The sequence below is a fragment of the Formica exsecta genome, unplaced genomic scaffold (assembly GCF_003651465.1).
Source record: "Formica exsecta isolate Colony F162 unplaced genomic scaffold, ASM365146v1 scaffold170, whole genome shotgun sequence".
Classification (NCBI taxonomy): domain Eukaryota; kingdom Metazoa; phylum Arthropoda; class Insecta; order Hymenoptera; family Formicidae; genus Formica; species Formica exsecta.
Window position 1 is genome coordinate 113,339 of NW_021849016.1, and position 25,163 is coordinate 138,501.

General features: G+C 33.8%; 1 protein-coding gene and 1 pseudogene across 1 annotated transcript in view; one reads left to right on the forward strand and one right to left on the reverse strand.

The window, feature by feature from the left end:
- The window catches only part of LOC115233312, a 72,493-nt gene that overhangs the window by 40,594 nt on the left and 6,736 nt on the right, over positions 1-25,163 (forward strand). The window contains exons 3-7 of the mRNA XM_029803647.1: positions 14,712-18,036; positions 18,610-18,802; positions 19,151-19,258; positions 21,729-21,896; positions 23,021-23,263. Of these exons, the coding sequence (XP_029659507.1) occupies positions 14,712-18,036; positions 18,610-18,802; positions 19,151-19,258; positions 21,729-21,896; positions 23,021-23,263 (4,037 nt within the window). The remainder of the gene's footprint in view (positions 1-14,711; positions 18,037-18,609; positions 18,803-19,150; positions 19,259-21,728; positions 21,897-23,020; positions 23,264-25,163) is intronic.
- On the reverse strand, positions 2,259-10,216 carry LOC115233315 (annotated as a pseudogene).

The window sequence follows — 25,163 nt, forward strand, 5'->3', positions numbered from 1 at the left end:
CGCTCTTTTTCTCTTTCAAAGAGCGAATAGTCATCGCGTATCAACGTAGATCAAGAGACAGTAGTGTCTCACGCCAAATCATGCGCATTATATTGTATTTTTATATAATATACAAATTATATAATTATCGTGATTGCTTAAAAGCGTTTCTCTCTTTGTTTTTATTATTATCTAATTGTTAAAAATAATATACTATACATCTAATAAGATTATAACAATCAAACCAAAAGCTAACAACTTGTGATATTTGAGAAATCTTATGTAAAAATCTCGCGCTTATATTAATTATGATATTATTATTCATATTGTTCAGATTTCGCAATAAAATGTTATAAAATTTTATTGTGTACAAATACTTCCGATTATCTAATAGAATCATTGATGCGATGATCAATTGAAACACTACTAAAATGAAATTGCAAATCTCTTCAGACTCATGTAAAACAAATCGGTAAAACTGCATAAAAGGTAACGCACCTCCGATTTTGTCGCCACTTAAATATATCGTAGGGGAGGTTCTTCTGAGTAATTCCCCGCAAGAGATAAATGGGGGACGGCATTGGTATAAGAGATATAACAAATTAAAGTTTCACGGTTTTAATGCTTTTTCTTGGGTATTATAAAGTAATATTAGGAAAAGTGGAGTTTGTGTACATTGTATTTGTTGTAAAACAGACATGGAAAAAGTGTTTGTTTACATTACGATATTTTGTCAATAATGTGTTTCATCTATTTTTCGCAGTTCGTCAACAGCTTTCAACATGCAACTAGGATAAATGTCCCAATTATTGCGAGTGTACCTATAACTGCCGTTTTATATATTTTATTTGATAAAAAAAAATTTGTAAACAAACATATACAAAAAAAATTTTATAATTAAATCAATACTTTAATTTCTATAAAAACAAAAAATGACACGTATTTGTTTTTACTTAGTATTTATAAATTAATGTTAAAAACTGAACATTAAGTTTGAGTATCAAAAGTGCGATTACGTAAATAAAAGGCGATGCAAAAGTCATAAAGAAAGAGCAATAATTTTGTTATATAACCTACCTTGATTATGTAAAATGAATTAATGAGCTATATAAGAATCATTTTAATGAAATAATGTATGAAATAAGTGATATTTTATGTTAAATTATAATTAGCGCTGACAACAATAGAGATAATATTTTCTGGTTTGTCCGTCGGACTGCTGTCAGTATTCGGGGCAAGAAACACATCACAAGTACGCATAACTGACACTTACCTACAGACTACTTTAACTTCTTTTCTGGCGCAGCAAGACTGGCAGTGATCTGGTCACAGTCAAAGGGACTGGCAATTATCGGGTGTTAGTTATATGGACAACATTTTTTTTTAATGACAGTCATAGGGACATCGCAGATTTCTATAGATTTTTATTTATTATTAATTTGAGTATTTATATGTAATGCATAATAATTTTTTTTTATTATAATAGAGATATTAAGTAACATTATGATTTAAAGTGAGGCATTTTTTAGCTTTAGTAATACCCAAAACGGTTAAATGAAGTTAGGCTATAAGCTTAAGGTGGCATAATTGGGACATCTACCTTACACGAACTTGTCTTGAAAAATATTTATTGAATGCGTGGGCGGCATCCCTGCACCCCCACCCCGAAAAAAATCGAATCTAACTCAACCCATCTTTACTTTTAAAACTTAAAATAGGTTTGGGTTAGATTAGAATTTTTTCGGGATGAAGGTGCAGGGGGAGGGCGGAGCCCCTCTCCCGCCCACACGTAAATATCATAAACAGTTTTTTTCAATGAAAAAATAAACTATATAGCATACACATACCTTAATGTCAAACTTCAATTTATTATATCTTCTAAACCAATGCCGTCCTCTACTTATTTCTTGCGGGGAATTATTCAGAAGAAGCTCCCCTACAACATATTTAATTGGCGATAAAATCGGAAGTGTGTTATCTTTTATGTAATTTTACCAAAAAATCTTTACAAACTGACAATAATAGTCTGAGGCCTATAGCCATTCTTCAACTAAAGAGCGTATTAATAATGAGAATTTATTAGAACTAAAGAGCGAACATGAACATATGAATCTGAAAAGTGTAAGATACGAGCACTATACAATTTTATTCTTTTCGTTTAACATGTTTTTAAAATATTAAAAACTTTATGTAATAAAGATATAAAAAGATCTAAAACTAAGTATGTAAACTAACTAAAGTATGAGAGAGAAAGATTACATACAAAAGTAATAAAAGAATTAATTAGAAATAAAACATATTTAATGAAATATCACACAATTACATATTGGATCATTTATCCTATAAAACAGTTTCGTCAATTTCTTACACTCATATGGTATCCGTGTTAATTCTAAACGGTTATTTGCCGTTGATTGGAATGAATTTTATATGAATCGGATGAGAAGGACGAATTATGATATCGGCCTTCAACCGGATATTCTTTAAATAAATAATCTACGGGCTCTAAGTAAAAATTGTGCACCAAAGAAGCTATCATAGCTTTCAACTCTAGTAGACCGAATTGTTGACCTACAATTCGAAGTCTTATCAAAAACTATCAACACGAAGAGAAAAGAAAATCGCAAGCAATTCACCTATACAATTTCTCGGTCCTGCGCTGAAGGGTACATAGGAATAAAGATTAACAATTCTGTATCCTCTCGGGCAAAAATCTATCCGGATCAAATACTTCTGGATTTGACCAAAAATTGGGATCTCTATGAACTCCGTAAATATCAAGATGTAAGATCGTTTCAGCAGGTATAACATATGAGTCTCAAAAGCATATTATAAAATTACAAAATATAAAAATTTATGAAACAGAGTTCTTTTGAGAAATAACATGAACACAATATTGTTAAAGTGTTAAAGCAATTAAACTTATTTTACATTCGATAATATATACTCTCTGTAAAATGTGACATAATCAAAGATATATGCAGCAAAAAAAGTGATTAATTACAATTATATCCTCCTCAACTTTTCGCATTATAAAAGACGCAATATAAACGTAGCGTCTCCTTTAAACATCTGTCTATGATAAATTTTTCATTCCAATCAACCACAAATAACCGTTTAGAATTAACGATCTCATGGTAAATTTCCCTCCGTTCTCTTGCATCACGATATCGACTTCAATCCTTACACGTTTCTATGTCATTGATAATAATTAAAGTGTATTTCTTAATATTTTGTTTTTTAAAAGCATAGATACAAATTAAATTTTTAATAAATGCAAAAATATATTGCAACAAAAGTTTGATATCTATACTACTTTCAATAATAATCATAATTTAAATAATATATCGCAATATATTGAGAAAAAGATACCTGGACATCTTTGTATTCAGCTAATAATAATAAAGCAAAGGTCATACTCATCGCTGTAGTATCGTGACCTTGTAATCATCGTCATATGCATATCATCATATCATTAAACGTGCTTAGATGATGTATACAAAAAATTTAAAAAAAGATTATAGATATATACTCCAAACATAAGGTATCGACTTCTTCTCTGATATCCAAATCAGTTAAAAGATTGTCTCGAGATGCCGCTATTAAGAGATCTAACATGGCTAGCCGCTTTTTTTTTAACTAGAAATAAAAAAAGCACATTAGCGTCAATCTCATTTCGCGCTTTAATTGTATAACATTGTTCTTGTTTAAAAAATTCAGGTTTTCATACATATTAGAAATAATAATGATTTAAGGACACGCCTAACTAGGAGGGTTAAAAAACATGCTTTTTGGGGAATTAAAAAAAAAAATCGATGCACTTTTATTAAAAAACATTAGTATACTGTTAAAGGTACATATTGAACGTAATTCAGTTCTTTTTGTTGAAAAATATTAAAAAATAAATGAGATATAACCGATGCCCGGGACGTCCTCGTTTTTTAGGCGTTTTGCGGTGACCATTATAGCTCGGAGCAGGATTATAGGAAATCAAAAATTCGACAAAATTTCGATAATATATTAAATTATCTAGGATCCATCAGGCCGGATTTTTGAAAAATTATTTTTTAAGAAAATGGCGGTGTGGCAAAGTTGAAAAATCGATTTTGGGTAAAAAAATGCTAGTTTTTCGCGTGTAAAAAAATCTAGGTCAAAAAAAAGAAAAACCCCCGTCAATTCTAAAATAAGCTTGAAAAATTTCAAGTAAATCGATTCATTACTTTTTGAATTATGTTGGTCACCGACTTTAAAAACTTGATTTTGAGAAAAACGTGTTTAAAGTTTTAGGCTGAAAATGACCGTTCTATTTCACAGCTCAAAGCTAACTGCTATTCTGTCTATCTAACCTACCATTTTTATCTAACCTACCGCTAATCTACCTTTCTAAAAATCTCTCAAAAGGGATTATAGATTCGTGCAACAACTGCTGCGCGGCAGGTCTCATGCCTGCTCCGAGCGCTACTTTGAGAAACGTACTTTATATCTCTATAACTTTGTCAATTTTGCTCGGATTAACTTGAAATTTTCTGAGAATACTCTCGAGATGTTGCACTACAAGATTATGTCAAAATCCAAAAATCAATATTTAAAAAATTTCTAGGTAGACGTGTCCCTTTAATTTTACGACAGACATATATTGCATTATTACGTGCGATTATGTATTTAGTATAAATATTATAGGCATAATTTAAAATATTAGATTGCGTAATTGAACTAAAATAGAAGTTGTGATCTCTTACGTACTTCCAAATACTTTGACATCTATCTCCGTCTCTTCGTCATTTCCAAGGTTTTTCAAATATCGATCATTGGTGCGTTTGTGATAGTTTTCTTTCCGCGATGACCTATACACGATATTAAATTACAATATTAAATTTAAACTACAATATTAAATTTTTTAAATGATTTTTTGTATTAAATAACAACAGCACATCGTACTATATCATAAATATTAATAGCATAATGTATTATTAATATTTATGATTAATCATGTAATCTTGCGGTACGAAGATTACTACGATTAGTACGAGATTTATTATAATTTTATATAAAAGATAGAGTTTAGCGGATTTTAAATAACATAATATAACATACTTTTTCCATGCTAAATCCATGCAATATTTTCAAGATCTTTTTTTGCTTTCTTCCTTGTGGCGATAATGAGAATAACAAATCGTTATAGAACCAAGGCCTGAATGCTCTGAAACATAATTAAATAAAACTATATAATTTCAATAATAATGTAAAAACCTTATTTAAAGTCGTTATAAAATCTTACAGTAATCTTTAAGTAATCTCATTGATCGTAGAAAATATAGGTAAAAAAATAAATTTAAAATTATGTGTCACAAAAAAAATATTTGGAATCTTTTAAAAACATTATACTTTGTTTTAACTATAGATTTATTGACCAAAGATAATTTCTCTTTAGATTTTATATTGCACAATTCATTTTACTTAATATTTCAATATTCTAACATTTACAATATTTTCAACATTTTAAAGATTGCAAACAATTTTTATTTTGAAATGAAATTTTTAACGGAGCACGATCAATAGATTTTGATTCCTAATTGCCGCTTTAAACGAATCGATGTCTCAAACTAATTGTTCACCTTCACATGATTATTCAATATTTAATTTGTTATTCAAAATATATACAGAAAATATATATTACACACGATCATAACTTAAAGGATTATATATACAGGGTGTCCTAGACCACCCGTATACCCCTTTTAAAATGAGAATAAATGGCTTTTATCAAAAATCGCGAACATTTTTTAAGTAAATCGGATATGCTCTATCGAATGGTGATATTTTCAACTTTTGATTCCGACCGGAAATACGCCATCCGGACCGGAAGTTGAATTTTTTGAGGGGAACATAGTACTTTTTATTACAGATTCGAATTGTACGTGAAAAAAATAAGAAACTTTTGTATCAAACTGTTTAGTAAAGAACCCGAGAAGTATCTGGTTTCGGGGGTGTCGGGCAGAACAGTTAATGATTCACACACACAAAAAAACTGGGCCGCACTTCCCAATTATTCGAGCGATGATATCTCGATTTATTCTTATAATTACACTAGTTCTTCTTATTCTAGGATCATATACAATAGTTTTATAGTTTGTCTTTGAGTAAAACCGAAGAATCCGCCGAGGAATTCGAGAGAGACCGCGAGAGAATACTACGTCGCTTTACGACGTACCGCGTGCTTCACACGATAACTGCGTACAGATTCTGGTTCTTGAGATAGGGAAACCTTGCTCTCCCTCGCGAATAATTGAGTACGTTCGATGCCGCTGATTTGATTCCGAGATGACGAATTACTTGAGAGACGAACCGAGAGATTTATCACTTAACCAGAACCGCGAGACGAATCCGAATTCAGAGAGCTTTATAACTGTCCTAAATGGCGACGGGTGTCACGAAAGACCGGTACTCACTCAATGATCGAGGTCGATATCGACGCAGGAGCGCGGATAAGGTCCTGAGAGCGTGCTTATGATTGGGTGATAACATTGCGCGAGACTAGTTAGATTGATAGGACAGGCTTCGGGATTGGGTCACGGCCGCGTAAGAGAACAACAGGAAGAGAGAGAGAGAATGCTAAAGAGAAGGACCCGAGTGAGTGAGATGCCGTTGAAAAGATTGAGTAAAAGGAGCGAGATTTTCTGAACACAAACGTATTTTCTGAAAGTGCCTGTCAACCTTAAAATTGACCTTGAAAGTAACTGTGATGAAATTATGAACTTCAAATGTTCCTGTGGCGTAACTAATGACAAGGATGTGTGTGTGCTTGCATGTACGATACCTTATGAACGTTCGCACACACGTTTCTGAGTGAATTTTAAGGTTGACAGAGGCACTTTCAGAAAAAACGTTTGATACAAAAAATTCTTATTTTTTCACGTACAATTCGAATCTGTAATAAAAAGTATTATGTTCCCCTCAAAAAATTCAACTTCCGGTCCGGATGGCATATTTCCGGTCGGAATCAAAAGTTGAAAATATCACCATTCGATAGAGCATACACGATTTACTTAAAAAATGTTCGCGATTTTTGATAAAAGCCATTTATTTTCATTTTAAAAGGGGTGTACGGGTGGTCTGGGACATTCTGTATATCACACAATTATTTATTATATCCATAAATTATCTATAAAATATCAGTTCGATTATGTCATGAACCGGATTTTGATACTGCTGCTGAAACTCGTTGAGTTTTTGCAGAAAGATGCCCATAGCAGTTTCTGCAAGTGCATGTATTATATGTATAAGACCAGATATACAGTCGAAAATAATTACAACTGAATATTTAACTTTGAGTATAAAAAATCGGATATTATCTATCTTTTCTGCAGCATCGATACTTTGTATGGGAACAAATTATCTTCTTATCTTAAGCTATGATATCATTTAGAATGAAATCCCTGTACATAATACAAGACAATAAAAACTTTACAGAAACCTTACCGTATATGGCGTTTAGCGTATGTTCACTAATAAATGGTACTAAATCTTTCACAACTACTCTTCCGACATCTTTCAAAGATTTTGTCATACATTCGCTCTCCTTGATCAAGATATCAGCAAATTGATTCAATATATTGAAATGGAACGCAGGTGTTAAGATCTTTCGTCGCGCATGTCACTTAGTGCTTAAAACAAAACCAAAATAACACAGATTATGCGATAAAATACAAATAATATCATATAAGATTATTCTGTTTTTTTGGTTTAATGTTTATTGAACAATTCTCAAATAATATTATTATTAAATTAATTTTTCTTATATTGCAAAATTCTTTTGTAATTTTTTAAACCTTCTTCTCATGAAATTTTTGCGGTAAAAGAAATAAATATAAACTTGAATTAATTATTATTTTGTAATTAAAACTTTATGGATTGGCAGTCAAAAATAAATTATAATTTATTAAAAAGTCTGTTATGTAATGGTGTTCGATTTAATTGAAAATCTTCTTTAATTGAAACATCTATTACTTTTATTTACTTGAGAATAGTAATGATACATGTGTATCATGGCGAAATTATCTTTCAATATGATTTCACTTGCAAATTTCTTTCAAATCTAACTTTGTACAACAAAAAGAAGTTATGTAAGAATTGTTAAAAATAATATTCAAATCTAATCCTATAACATTTAATTTGATTTTCTGTGATGGGGACAAATCGAAAACAAATTGTAATAGTAAAGTATGTACGCTTATACAGGGTGTCCCATTTTAATCTATCACCCCTCGTAACTTTGCAGGTAACGGTCGTAGAGAAAAATATTTTATACAAAAGTTTTTTGACTTCGAGGGAGACATAAGATGGTATTATTGGTGTGACCTTGGATAGTCGTTTGAAGATCACATGAAGGTCACCTACAATTTCTTAAACGGAACCCCACATTTTTATTGCATATTTCTGTAGCTTATCTCGAGAGCTTTTCAAAAAACTATAATAAAGTATTTTTTCATTAAGTACTTTTTGAGTTATTTTATATTTTCATCTGACATATTTTGATATAAAAAATAAAATATCTCGTAAAATATTTAGTTTTCGATAATCTTACCCTAACACTTTTATGTACAGAATAATGAGACAAATCAATTAGTAAAAAAAAAAAATAATTGTTTTTAAGAAAAAAGTATGTAATTATTTACAATGCGATTTAGCAATTATTTGTTTTTTTTTTCATTATTCTGTACATAAAAGTATTACGATAAGATTATCGAAAACTAAATATTTTACAAGATATTTTATTTTTTAATCAAAATATGTCAGATTAAAATATAAAATAACTCAAAAAGTACTTAAGATAAAAGTACCGATTGCCGGACATGTCCCTATATCCGGACATTTACATGAAAATTTATCATTATTAATCTCAAATGAATTATTTATTATAATATCAAAATTTTATTGCAAAATCTTTAATTTAAGGATATTTATATAGTAAGACATTTTTAAATATTATAAAAATTAACATCCAATGTGTGTGTGTGTGTGTGTGTGTGTGTGTGTGTGTGTGTGTGTGTGTGTGTGTGTGTGTGTGTGTGTGTGTGTGTGTGTGTGTGTGTGTGTGTGTGTGTGTGTGTGTGTGTGTGTGTGTGTGTGTGTGTGTGTGTGTGTGTGTGTGTGTGTGTGTGTGTGTGTGTGTGTGTGTGTGTGTGTGTGTGTGTGTGTGTGTGTGTGTGTGTGTGTGTGTGTGTGTGTGTGTGTGTGTGTGTGTGTGTGTGTGTGTGTGTGTGTGTGTGTGTGTGTGTGTGTGTGTGTGTGTGTGTGTGTGTGTGTGTGTGTGTGTGTGTGTGTGTGTGTGTGTGTGTGTGTGTGTGTGTGTGTGTGTGTGTGTGTGTGTGTGTGTGTGTGTGTGTGTGTGTGTGTGTGTGTGTGTGTGTGTGTGTGTGTGTGTGTGTGTGTGTGTGTGTGTGTGTGTGTGTGTGTGTGTGTGTGTGTGTGTGTGTGTGTGTGTGTGTGTGTGTGTGTGTGTGTGTGTGTGTGTGTGTGTGTGTGTGTGTGTGTGTGTGTGTGTGTGTGTGTGTGTGTGTGTGTGTGTGTGTGTGTGTGTGTGCGTACAATGTCTACAGAAAATTGAATTTCTTTTACCTCCAGATCATCTGGATGACGGATAGACACAATATACGTGCAAAACATTCATACTTTACAAATCGGATAATACTTATCGAATAGGGTACAAAGCTGTTTCCATCGTTCATCTGAAAAATATATTATAAATATCGGTACCAAAATTTTGATGGGATTAATTTTATCGTTATTTTATTGCATCTTTACTCAAATACGTGTAGACAAATAATAACTAGAAATTAAAAATAGACAAATAATAATTATGATAATGATTTGCAAATGGATATTGCCGAGAGATCAGCTAAGATATGTAATCTGCATGCGGATACTTTTGTTAGGTATACGTTCCAGACACACATGGTTTTATGAATTTAATTTATGTGCATGAATGACGAGTCGTCTGTCAATTAATATAAATAAATAGATTAGAAATTTTATACTTACCTGCTGAAACATATTTGAAAATTGAAATGCATTACCAGTAATCGGATCGCTCGGTGGTCCAGGTAAAAGATTAAGGAGTCGCCCGTTTCTTCCATAATGTACGTAATAATAATATATCAATAAAATAAACATGGATAATAACAATATAGTGATAAACATCGTTTCTTGATGTGACGTTCTTGATCGTTTAATTAAGCTTGATTTTCTTCAGCTTACTGTTTTATTGATCCTTGAATACACGTTATAAGTCTTTTTTTTTGTTTTTGTTGTTTATTTAATTATTAAAAATATTTCCGTAAAAATAATATAATATACATTTAAGAGGGCATACCCGTTTGAACCTTCAAAAAATGAGTACATTTTCTAGATTTTTTTGCAGCGCAACGATTTGATAAAAACTTTTTTTTTACGATATTAATACAATATTATTAAGTACCTAAATAAAAATTTTTAGCTTAAAAAAAATTTTTTTTTAAGAGATGCGAATATTTTCAAATTTATGTTTTCATGCACAGTGTGCATTGACTTCAAATTTTATATGCGAGTTTCTAATAAGATTCCGCATCTGCCTTTTTTTAATCCGATCCCTCATTTCTTTGTTATAAAAAAAAGATGGACTTTTTTTAAAAAAAAAACGAAACTTTTTTTCAACACGTTGCCATTTTTCTATTTTCTAAAATTTTGAAAAAACGCTTGGATAACAGATATTAATATATTTAATAAAAAAGCTTGTGTTTTTGATTTCGGATATGATCTACGAACGTTTTCATGCACACCATGCAGCCACCTAAAATTTGGAGGAGCTTTGCAAATTCCCATAATTAAAAAGAAAAACTTTTTTTAAGCTGGTTATTTTTATTTAGATAGTTAATAATATTGTATTAATATCGTAAAAAAATTAAAAATTTTTATCAAGTCGTTGCTCTGCAAAAAAATCTAGAAAATATGCTCATTTTCGAGGTTTTAAACGGGTATGCCCCTTTAATAAGATTATAACAATCGAACCAAGCTAACAACTTGCGGTATTTGAGAAAACTTATGTAAAAAACACATTCACACTCATTGTAATATTATTAAATATTGTTTAGATTTTGCAATAAAATGTTACAAAATTTTTTATTTATATAAATACTGCCGATTACCTAAGAGATTCACCTGATACGACAATCAATTGAAACGCTACTGAAATGTTTAAAATGGAATTGCAAATATCCTCAAGCAGATACATGTATCAGTAAAATAAATCTTTGCGAACTGATAATAAAAATCTGAGGCGCCTATATTTATAGCATCATACATTAACTTCGAAAACCACAATCACTTTCTACTTCTGAAGAAAAACTTTAGATCTTTAGTTAACCCTCATGCCAGTGGTTCACGACTGGCAGACATTCCTAGTAATAGTATTGGGATTTGACATAGGGGCATGGCTTAATTAATATAGCGGCGGCAAGGCAGTCAGTTTGGCAGGTTAGGGATATGTAGCATCGTATTTTTTTTAATTTATTTTTCCACAGACTTTTATATAATATATTAGACTGTGACACGAACTGTGACTGAACACGGCTATATTTCATATAACATGTGAAGCAAGGACAGTCATCAGTCATTTATAATTGGATAGAATATTTATACGAATTCGATATTCGATCGATTCATGTCATTCAAACGTCATTCATTTATTTTTTAAACATGTACATTTAAAACATTAAAAAAAATATAAATAAACTAAAAATATCAAGTATATACAGGTTGTCCGACAAGTAAGTGACCAAACGAAAGGTGGAGGTAGATTGGGTCCAACTGAATCGAAAAGTCCTGAACCATTTTTTTTTATAACGCTTAATAAAGAAGTTGTTATTGAGTAAAATCTGGCCAATTAGCGCCGACCTTTAGCCGGGCGCACGTCGGTGAGCCGCGCGCCTGGTAGTATGTGGCTGCGCACACTTCACGGCGCGCGGCTCACCGATGTGCGACCGGCTAAAGGTTGGCGCTGATTGGTTAGACTTTACTCAATAATAATTCCTCTATTAAGCGTTATAAAAAAAATGGTTCAAGATTTTTCGACTTAGTTTGACCCAATCTAACTCCATCTTTCGTTTGGTCACTTACTTGTCGGACACCCTGTATAGTGCACATGTAAGAAAAATGTCAATGATTTGTGTAACATACTTAGCTGTGTAATTAGATATTCTAAAAAAAGAAATATCAATTTTTTTCATAAGTAAGTACATATAACCTGTTTCTCTTATTTTTTAGAAACTTTAACTATTTTTATGTGTTATTAAATATGCATCAAATATTTATAAATCAAAACTTTTTTATGAAATATTGCAACTTTCCCTTCAAAGATAAAAATCGATTGATGGTCTGGTTGAATGCGATAAAAAGACAAAATTGGATTCCCAGTAAATATGCTACAATCTGTTCTGTACATTAAACTTAATCATTAATCATTGTTCAGTACATTAATCTGTGAAAATAATGATCATTTATGATAATTATTTTTTTTTTAATTTGTTATTATATGTATACAGCGCGCATTGGCCGATCTTTTCTAATTAATTTCTCAATAATTATTACGAAAATCGCAAAATGGTAAAGGACTTTTCTCCTCGATTTAACCCGCTCTATCTGCATACGACAGGTGATGCGATTGACTTCGGATATTCTGTATGCATATACAGGGTGAGGCATCTAAAACAGGCCACCTGAATAATTCGACTGCTTTTGGCGATAGAAAAGAATGCATCAGACCAATTTTGCTTGGTTTCAAAGGGATCATATCTGATGTCAATAGTTTTTTTGTAGGTGGATGTGTGAGGGAGATGCCGCCGAGAAAAGAAGAAAGTAATCGAGTTATTCAAGTGGCCTGTTTTAGATGCCTCATCCTGTATTCTGTTCAATTGCAAATGGTTGCCCTGGCTTCACTTGTCACATCACTGTTAAAATCTGCCAACTTCCGTCATTATTAACTTTTTTTTTTAGTATTATACAACTGATGATTCTATTATGACGTGCGGAATATCTGCCTTGCTGTAATTCGATCTCCTACCACCAGAGATCATGGTGCTATACGAGGACTGACAATTAAGTTCGTAGAAAATATTTATTACAATTACAGAACACACTTATTCGTTATCTAATACACGGTCCCCTTTAAAATAGTCCCTTCCTAAAGCAATGCACTTGATCCAATGTTTTTTCGATTGTAGGAAGCAGTTTTCAAAATTATTCTCCGTGAGGCTGTTTAGAACACGCGTCAACTATTCCACCTCCTCTCGTGACTCTCAATGACGATCCTTCATGTCTTTCATGATCTTGGGAAATAGAAAAAAATCGGAGGAGGACAGATCGGCCCCCTCTGACTTTTTACTATTCCCCAAAATCAAGAAATACATGAAAGATCGTCATTGGGGGTCACGAGCGGAGGTGGAATGGATGACGCGTGCTCTAAATAGCCTCACGGAGAATGATTTTGAAGACTGCTTCCTGCAATGGAAAAAACGTTGTACCAAGTGCATTGCTTTAGGAAGAGACTATTTTAAAAAAGACCGTGTATCAGATAACGAATCGGTTCAATGTTTTTTCCATTGCAGAAAGCAGACTTTAAAATCATCCTCTATGAGGCTGTTTAGAGCACGCGTCATCCATTCCACCTCCGCTCGTGACCCCCAATAACGATCCTTCATGTCTTTCTTGATTTTGGGAAATAGAAAAAAGTCAGGGCCCGATCTGATCTCCACCGATTTTTTTGGACCATGTGCATTGCTTTAGGAAGGGACTATTTTAAAGGGGACCGTGTATTAGATAACGAATAAGTGTGTTCTGTAATTGTAATAAATATTTTCTACGAATTTAATTGTCAGTCCTCATATTCCACGATAAGCCAAACAGTTCTAGAGCGAGAAAGAAGAGAAGATTTATAGCTAATATCTTGAAATAAACGTTTTTATTCTAATAAAACTACTAAATTATTTTGATCGGCGAAAAGTTCCTGACAGATCCTGAACTTCTGAGTTCTTATTGGCCAATGATCCCTAAATTTCACTGTGCACTATTTTCTGCAGATTAAATTAAAGTAACATCAGCGAGAAACGTGAACACACAGTCGAAACCTGCATAATTCCGAGATCTACTTAATATTCAAACGCATGCTTGTCGCGCGAGCTTTCAATTTCCCGTAGAACTGTATCGTAGAGACTCGCGTGAATAAACGAAAGAACCTGCTGGCAATTCCACGGATAACCGGTTTTTAGATCCATTAAACGTTTCATCTACGCTCGTTACATTTTTATTTGCACATCTCGCCGGACGAAACCAGTTGTCGTTGTGGTTGACTTCTGTTTTCGTGCGTTAGCGATCGCGCTTATTGCGGCGGTCATTACCATAAACAACCATTTTATTGTCAAATGTATCATTAAGAAATTCAGGCAAAGAAAATAGAGGCAAGTCGGAGGCAACTTATTAATGGAAATTTTCTCGCTTATATCTTGAAAGTATAAATGTGTTTTGCAAAATTATAATATAAATTACCTAAATAATGATGGCAAAAAGGTAAAATAAACGATTAATATAATACATACAATCGGAACAAAAACCGATTACAAATATAAAGTAATCATTATATTGGGAAAATAAAACGAAACGAAATATAATTCTAAAATTAAAACTAAACTACATATTTCCAGGAACATTTCTGCTGCTCTTTGGCAATGCGGTCGCGGAGGTTACGGAAGCATCCACTGTAGTGTCAGAAAAATCTGATTCCCAAAAAGCATCGACTCCCCAAGAAGCCACGACGATCTTAACAAGGACCTCTTCAATCTATCAGAATCAATCAGTCGCGGAAAAAAATGGACGTAATACTGATTTGGCGAATCGAAAAACTCATAATGATGAAGATGGATCGCATGACAGTGTCAACGGTAACAACGCGAGTAAGGATGTAGAGGAAAGCAATGTGTCGCGTAACGTAAGCGACACGATACATGCGAATTCGACAAAATCGAACGACAAATCCGAGGGTTCGTCGTCGTCAAATGGGAACAGAAAGCCAAGATATGAAGAAATCGCCGCTGAGAGCTCCGGGAAAAGCACCAGCACAAAGGTCATCTCCGAAGATGCTCTCAGACTCTCTAGCACGAACGAACTGACTGTAACGACGACGAAGCTGGCTTTCAACGACTCGAAGCAGGACAGTAAGAAGAACTCTGGGAACGTCACACTTCAAGAATTTTCCAACCATGAAGGAATATCCGATACAACCATCTCTCCAAGTACGGAAGGAAAAATTGTCGACGAGAAATTAAGTGCGAATCTTACGAAAACGTCAGTATCTAAACACGTAGAAGGGCAATCTTCTGCCAAATACGAAGACAAAAGAAATGTAACTGTAAATAAACAAGAAATAACGACCGTTAAATCTATCGAAGGAGATCTCTCCTCGATGTATTCGAAATCGGTAATCGAAGATATCAAATCCGACGAAAAGAAGGACAAAATTATAAAGTCTGACAAGGAGATTGTTTCGAAAAGTGAATCGAAAAAGAACAAAGATATAATCTCAGCTGATTTGAAGATAGAGGATCAGGAATTAGAGAGTCGTGATCGAGAATTGACTACCGTGCGCGGTATTAAGCGCGAAAATTCTTTAAGATCCAAAATAAATGCGAATGATTTAGGGACAACAGCGTCCGAAGCGCTTGATCTGGAAAAAATTGATGAAAAGGGACACGAAGAAACCATTTCGCTAATTCATGATACGTACGTAAACTACGATCATGTTTACAGAACATCATCGGAGAAGAATCCTAAAACTAGCTCGGGCAACAACTCCATTGACGCTAGTGAATTGTACGGGAAAAATGATCCGAAAGAAGAGGTAGAAGTCGTTAAGAATGTGAGTCAACAATCGACATTGAGGATCGTATCCACAAACGATACCGCAAAAAACGATTCGCACTTTAATGAATTGAACAATCAGGAAGAAGCCGTTTACATCAAGAAGAAAGAAGAAACTGGCGCCGGAAACGAAAACCGCTACGAACAAAACTCCTCTGCTATCAATACGACCATTGAGAGTACAGATGATACGGAAGAAAGGAAATTAATAGGGAAACCTGAGAATCAGGTAAAATTGCCCGAAACAACGACTCAGAGCATCCGACTTAAAGAGCAGACTTCATTTATTGATGAAGCCACTTCTAGTCCTGTTCCGCAAGGCCGAACTATCGGTTTTTCTAAAGTTAACGAGTTCTCGAGCATTGAAGTGAAATCTACAGCCTCGATAAAAATTGACGGAAGAGTCGAAGCATCATTGGTCACTCCAAGTTTGCGTAACATTTCCAGCACGGAAAGAATAGATCAGAAACCTTATCCTTACCTGAAATCCAGCGGAGAATTGTTACAGATGACAACAGAGGCCAGTTCGAAATTGGAGACTGAAGGCGTTACCGAAGAAACATCAGCTTACGAAAACACGATTGGAAGAGGAGAATCTGAGAAAAAGTTTGTCGTCACGGAACCTTCGGTAGTGATCGAAAACAGCATTCAACAGCAGAAACTGGACAAGAATAATATTAACAAATCCACGAATTCCACAACGGAAACCCTCTCTTCTTTGATACCGGTGACGGTGATCCCGATTGTTTCAGCCGTTGTTGGACCAACGAACGAAACTTTTCCGGAGAGATTTAACAACAGCGTAAGTGAGGCCGCGAAGGTGAGAGGCTCGGAAACAAACGACAATGACGTGTCAGGTGTAAAAGAGGCAGAGAAAGTGAGTGCAATTAAAGGCGAGGGTTACGATGTGACCGGCAACGGAATAACGGAAGTCAGCTTAACTTCGGACGGCAAAGAAGTGAAATCATATTCCAACGAAACGACGGAATCATCATTGCGTTTTACGAAAATGTCGAATACATCAAAGACAATTCCTCTGGATACGGATATTCAGATGGAACCGGAAGAAGCTATGATGATACGATCAACTCTCGTCGTCACCGAATCCACAATGGTTCCTTTGGATAAAGACGTGGCGACGGAAGCGAACAAGTCCACAACTTCGATGACGTCAGCAATGGAGATTAGCACAGCGGCCGTCGCGACGGTTTCCGAAAATTTCACGGAATCGACAACGAAGGCGAACGTCACCTTACTTCCTCCGCAGTCTTCCTCGAACGTTAATCGAACCACCGAATCTCCATCTACTACATTAAACCCTGATGAGTCGCGAATGCCGACAACTACGTCCGTCGAATTTGAATTTATCAGTCTCATGGAAGCAGTTTTTTCGGCGAATAATGCGACTGGAGAAACAGAAGGGCGAACCTTCGAGGAACAGACAATGCCTTCGAATATCACGACAATACGAGATTTATCCAATAATTCAACGGACGAGGCGATCACCACGACAAAATCTGAGGAGTTTACCGAACTCCCGATGACTACCGAAGACAGTTCGTCAACGACGGATCAGATATCGATCGTTCAGCGCAACAACGAAACTGCCGAAGCCAGAAATCCTCCTCCAGTTACTCAGACCGCTTTTGAGGACCAAAGCAATCGCACGGAGTTCACTAAGTACTCCGAAGTTACTGTAAGCGTTATCGATCTCATGAGCGCCACTGCAGGCGCTGATACCTTAGGAGCCTCCGGCGTTACCGAGGATTCTTCAGAGGATCCTTCTAAGGACTCAAGTTTCAACGCGAACGTCACCGAGACGTTCGCCCCAGGCGCGATAGAACTTGCGCCGGATTCAGGCGTCACAACGAAAGCCACGAAGAGCCCTTCAGTTCCGTTCGCCACAAGTACCGTGGAAACGAGAATTCTCTGGAGTACACCTAGTTTCACGGAACTGCCTGACGAAGAGACAACGGAAAATATCCAGATTCTATTGCCGGACGAGATCACGATGCTTAAAATTATCATCGATGGTACTCTGCACGAGGTCTGTCCTCGGCTGCAGGACTTAAGAAAGGCGCTTGCAGATATTCTCACAAACGGCTTGGACAAGTAAGTGTTTCGAGAAATTTTTCTTTATTCCGAGCGACACGAATTTTCTTTTCTTTACTAGATATTATTTATATCGTCTAATTAGAGCTTACGATTTAGGAGATGTTTTAATTATTAAAAATATTTTAATTTGTATCACATTTAATTTTATATTTTGAGAATATGATTAGAACTTTATTATTAAAACTTTTTCGCACATTTAGATATTTGAATCAAATGTTGATGCGATGAATAATTTAAATACCGTTATTTGTTAGACATAAATCTTTTTTGCTTAGATACATAATTTTTATTTATTATAACAGCAATATTATTTTTTATAAATGTAAATTAAAACAATGATAAATTGCATGTTTAAAATTACACATTTATATTCGGAATTTATAGAGAATATGGAAAAATTTATTTTAACATAAAATGACATTCTTTGCAGCACATAAAGAATGTTTATTTCGTTTATATCAACACTTGAAAATTTTAGATGAAATTTATTTAGCTAAAAAAAATGAAAAAAATGAATTCAACCAACATATTTTGCGCTCGTTATATGCTATGCAATACTTTGTCCTACAGACTTGTATTGCCGAAGCAAATCATCATTCATAAAAACCCTTGTCGCGAGTCGTCAAATTCGTCTCCGACACCTATGGACGGTTCCCTAACTTCGATTCTGGTTTACATCGTTGATGAGGACCGCAAATTTGACGCCGCTATGACGAAGATTCTACCAAGTTTATACAAGGTGTCTCCCAACTTCCCAGTGAGAGTAAGTTGAAAACGGCGGAGGAGATCGGGCGCGGATTAGAATATATGCAGTAATTGTGTGCTGGATCCTGTCGAATATCAGCGAAAGTCTATTATAACTCTTGTGCTTTGATACGTCTCGTTAAAATTTAACATTTCCATTGATTAGCCGAGAATCTTTCATCAACTCGGGAGTAATTCTCGGTTAACGTTAAAGATGTTTCTCTGCGAAGCGCTCCTTCTCTGTTATATCATAATTGATCGACGTTGCGTCGATATGAAAGTTATTGAAATCACACTCGGTCAGAGACAACAGTATAATCGACGCAGCTTCTTTATTAAATTTCCTCAGATCATTGATCCTTTTCAGATACACAAGTTTCTTCTGGTACCGGAAGCGGATTCCGGAAACGCAATAGCTGTCATTGTGGTCTCTTCTGTGGCCTTCATTTGTCTCCTGCTTCTAGCCGGACTCTTGGTAAGCATGCGACTCATTTATTTTTAACAGCTTTCAAAATAGAGATATCTACGGTATTGTATTTGACTTTTGACGAATATATTGATTGACGTTTCTATCCTATTGACGTGACATCGAGTTATTATCTTTCATGCGAAATAAAAGATACGTCATACTTTAGAAATCGATTTGCATGTAACGTAGGTAAGACTGATTGAATTTTTGATTGACATTTCTACGAGACATAATTGCGAGAGAAATCTCAAAAGCTTCAGTCGTTCATATATAGGTAACTTTCTCTGTCTCATCTTAGAATTCTGAATGTGAATGCATGCGTATCTTTTTTTTTTATGCCGTGTTTACGCGTCACGTAGCACGTTACCGAAGGATCGAAACAGGAAATACTAATGTTTCAAAGATACAGCTGCGCAGGTCCGCGAAAATCTATGCTCATTGACGTAGCCTGCTGCGTCGCGCTTGCATGGCGATAAATCTCCATTCGCGAGGTGTTACATGTCGATGTCTCCGTCCTTCCATTCGTCTGTCCATAATTTTCTTTCAACGTACGTAATAATTCATGATAATATGTCTATGTGTGTGTGTTGTCAATTGTCATCTAAGAGGTGAAAGACAATATTCTCTTCTTCGTCGCGCGGATGACGCGATAGTATGCAAATGCATGCATAATGTTTTACACGAGAGACTTTTTTTTTACTTCTATGAAATAATTGCGGCTTATATAATTTTTTTCTTTTTTTTTGATCACGCTTATAATAATGCGTGCATATATATACACAACTTATGTAGAATGCAAGTTAATCGTTTCGCAAGAAATTAAGAAACTTATGTATAGATTCTATTTCTGTAATTGATATTTTGTTTACGTAAGCATTATAACGGAGGAAGAACTTTACGGATCTTTGAATATTAGCAAAAACGCGAAAAATTGCAAAAATTGATCGCGACAAATAACGTTTGCAATAATTCTTGTTCGTGTTATATATACTTTACTCCTACATTTTTTTACATTTTAATGCTGCAACATTTTTTATTATTATTTCTGTGATAACGTTACGAGATCAAATGCTTCGCACAGCATTTTCATCGGTAATATTAATACAGTGCTCGCGCAGCGTGCAATAATTAATTTTAATGAACGTGTAATATAGTCGTAGAACATCAAGCAAAGTCTAAACCAACGAAACTTAACGAATCAATTAATAAAGAAGAGAAAGAAAATTACTACTCCGTTCCAGGAAATCTAACGGTATCGTCCTATTTTCGAAACTGTATTCTCTTTGTTGGAAAAGCAATCTTTCGTAATGAATCGATCAGCCAACTTTGTTAAACTAGTAATTAAGCGTCAAAAATATTTTTTTACACTAAAGACAAAAAATATGTAGGAGATTATATTATTTTACAAATTTATCTTTAATTTATATTTAAATATCTGCAAATATTAACGCGATATCATATAAAATATTAGAAATAAATATTAAAAATAAAATAAAACAATGATAGCCAATAACGACAAAGAATATCGTAATTGATGCAATTTATTACGAAGAAAATTCGTTGAACGCGCAATCATATAGGGGGATTACCGTGAAACATAAAATATATTTACGGCATTGTGATAACACATAATTAATGATAAAAAGATTGGCTGACACGTCTTCTTTCCAGAAAAAAGAAATAAAATATTGTTCGCGCATGTGGTTACCCAGCCTTGAATAGTTGATTAGATTGGCCAGCAATCGGCGTTCCACGCTTCATCAGCGTTACTGCGTCATGTCGTTTCTTACGTTTGTTGTGCATGCGAATGACGATGTTGAAATAGCCCATCTGCCACACATTTCACGAACTCGTTACTTCATTTCGCTGACCGTCGTCAGATTTCTACCATTTTCTTTTCAGATATGACGTAATTGACAATAAAACTGTGCCATTGTTTTCAATCGTAACGAGAAGGAACGCATAAATTACAATTATAATTGACACATCATCGACATTATGATTTGCATTTATCTATGCATAGCGCATAAATCCTATTATTTCTTTTTATATAAATAAATAAAAAAAACCGAATTATATGCAAAACTGCTTACGTCAAATGATCGATTCTTTTATCACGATCATCGTTTGCCAGAGATTGAAATCAGAAAAGCAAGAATAGATTACAGATTAGGGTAAAAAAGAGAAAGGCAGTATATCTTATAAATATATTCATTAAAATCGAGGATTAATAACAATTCGCGACACATCTTTATCGTTTGTATAAATATATTTTGCATGCTGACGCGAACTGCAGTTTTCGGTTCAGTGCATGGCCACTAAGTTAACCGTCACCGCATTTCGAGACATTGTGAGTATTTGTAGCTATTACGGCAAAAGTACGAAGTTGCGACCACAGTAAAACTGCTAGATGGGCTTCAAGCATTCGTTTAGCTTGAATACAACGATCGTTAATCTTAGCTGTAATCATTTCCAGTTTATAATGAGAAAGAGGCAAACAAGATTCAACTACGGAGAACGGTGCCGACCGGTATCCTTAGATGCATACAGTCTCGATAGCGTTTCGGCGTACAACAGCGTAAGGCGCAAAGGTGCGGTGAGAGCCTCCAAGAGAAGCTACGGCAACCCGACCTTCGAAGATTCGGTGAGTTTGAGAAAGGATTAATTCATAATAACATTTAAACTGTATCTATTGATTGCAATATGCTGTGAGGTTTGTCAGAGATATTTTTCTAGAGAGAAATGTATTATATTTAAAGATATTTACTTTTATGGAATATGATTAAAAAATATAGACTGTTATGATAACAAGGAAAAAATTGATGGAGAATATTCTGTCACTTTATTCGAATATAATAGTATATATATTTTTAAGCGGATGATTTTTTAAAGCATAATTACATATTTTTTATTAATTTTCTTTTTTATAGCTAGTACGTGTTACGAAAGTATAGATCTAAATAAAACGCGTTCAGGTAAAATAATTGCTAAGGAATAATATATCGCTCATATTTAAATAGCTATATGATAGAAGTATAAAAATAGTTTGCCTATAGATTTAATCAATACATTATAAAACAAATTTAGCTATATAGTTTCTGTTATTAAGCTGTCATTAGTTTTCCATTGCCAAGACATTGACTGCTTGATTTAGATTTCTGCCAACATTATTGAATTTGTAATAGATTCTGCATAAATTCTATCTGTTAGCAGACTTCAAACTCTGCCCTCGATAGAGACAGCTAGATCTCTTTTACATATTTATATATCATAAAATTAGATGCATCGATAAATTATTATCTTGAAAACATTTATTTATCGGCATTTGTAGTAATAATAATCATATTTGCCTTTTAATTATGCAAGAAATTATTTGATTCATTTCTCGAAAATATTTATGATTTTTATTAATATTATTTTATTGATATTTATTAACATTATATACAAAATATAATAATTATTACATATATTGTGTGGTTATTAATATTTAAAATATAATAATTATATGACATATATATGGTTATTAATATCTAAAATATAATTTATTCTGATGTTTGAATTTTTGAACGCAGATTTATTACAATCTACTAAAGTTGCCTTATAATTTCCGATATCGTATGTATTTTTCCATTCAATTAAATTTTAGTTCTAAATATTTTTCACGATCGATATATCTTCCCTTGTAGCGCTTGAACAAAGAAAGCGAGGGGTCACGTTCCTTTCTATGATGCGAGCAAAGTCTCTACGAAAGATATTTTCTTATTTCAGAGCGCCATTCCCTCCCATCCCCTGAACTTCGCCGGGCTTTCATCTTTCTGTAACGACGTTAATGCAATCAACGAAGAGTTCACGGGTATACCCCAAGTTTCAGGAAAGATAGACGAGTTGCCCCCGGGCGCGGAAGTGAAGAATAGATATGCGAACGTAATACCACTTCCGGAGACGAGGGTGCAGTTACAGAAGCTGAACAATGATGTCTCGACTGAGTACATCAACGCCAGTTACGTGAGGGTAAGATCTCTTGGTTGAAACTGATTTCGAGGATGCCTCAGTTGACATTTTTCTCTTACTTTCACTCTCAATTTTCAATCCGACATCTATTTTAATCCTTTAAACAATCTCAGATCACTCTCTTTTGAAACTAATCGACAATTTTTTATCAAAAGCTCTTCTTTGAAATCTCTAAATGGAAAACTGTTGGTTTCCTACCTATATTTGAGATATAAAAAAATAGGAGCTTAATTCCTATAGAAATTAGACCTATAGAAATCCGTTAAAATCCATAAACACGAAAAAATGGCGGCTGAAAATAGAAGCAAAATTTCAACTCGGATATTTCATTTGTCATGCAGTTCATAAAAAAGCTTTTGCAACTGCACGCGCGGTTATGTTATCATTAAAGATTTTACGTAGCTATGATATTTTCACGTAACGTGAGTTAATTTTTTAAACAATGGAGCAAGAGCGACGTCAAACGGGAGATAAAACACGTTTTAATACGCGGATCAAAAGAGAACTTTATATATGTAATTATTTTGATGTCATTAGGATAATAGCATTCATACGCGAGATCGGATTATGTCAGCCACGTTACGGTGAATGCTAACGTGTTAAAAACTAGCAAAGCGTTTTTTCGCAGCGCGTGGGAAAGGAATGTTGCGTAATACGTCGCGCCGGGAAAGTAAGTGCATTGTATCGCGTGTAAACTACTGGGAATCTCCAGACGCGGAAGCGTCAGGAATTGTTCGCAAAATAACTAGTTCGCCTTTTAATCCCACACAGTTTCACAAAACGGGGTCAAAGAGGTACAAAGGTTAATCGTTTGCATATATTACGGAGAATGCATTCGTCCGGGAAAATGTGCGCTACTCGTACATTTTAAAAAAATCAGAAATCCCTAAAGAGCGAAAAGATCGCACTCATATTTAGAAGTGGACTTTGCAAGAATCGAAAAATAAGAATGACACTTTCTAACACATTTATTCATTTATTTCTTTTTTTATCATTAAAAATAATATATCAATGAAAATATATAATGTATATATATTGTATATTATATATAAAAAAATAAAAGACAGTGACGCAATATACACACTTAAAAGTTTCTCCAAGTTTAGATGATACATAAATTGCGACAGAATATTAAACAAAATTTTATATTTTAATTTTTTATTACGAATTATGGTTCGTTTAAAGTGGACTTAAATATTAATATGGCTAAAAGAAAACTTCAGGATAATTTAAAATAATTTACATTAATGACTAAAAATAAAAAATAAAAAGAATGCTTTTAAATTATATAATCTTACTAAAAAACTACTCTTTTTTCAAGTGTCTTTGTTTTTTATTATTATTATAATATTGTGTCTATTTCGAAGTTTTCAGTAGTTAGTGGAAAAAAATATTGCGATTATATAGTTCATAAAATCGCATAATAAGGCATAAAATGATGCTTGGACAGCGGCAATCTATAATAATAATAATAATTGGAAAAAAAACTGTTTTCAGAATTTCATCCGTTGCATAAATAATTCATTATTTACGTAACGCGGTTTACATAATGATTATCAAATACATGCGCAGAGTAACACACGGCAACTGTTTAACTTTGATTTAATTTAGAGATAATTTTTTCATTTCCAAAAATACGAAAAATCGAAAGATAAAAATTTGAAAATTATACAAAATATATATAAAATGTCACATTGTCTTTTAGAACGTCCGACGTTCTAAAGCTACAATAAGCTCGTTTATATTGCGTACGCGATATTAAGCTCTCTTTCGCGCACGGAACTCGACGGAAACAGACGACACTTCCATTAGGAACGAATCGACTGATCGATAAACGCGTCTATCGGAATCGGCCGCCCGGGATTGCTTCATATCACGGATATAACCGACTCTCGGCATT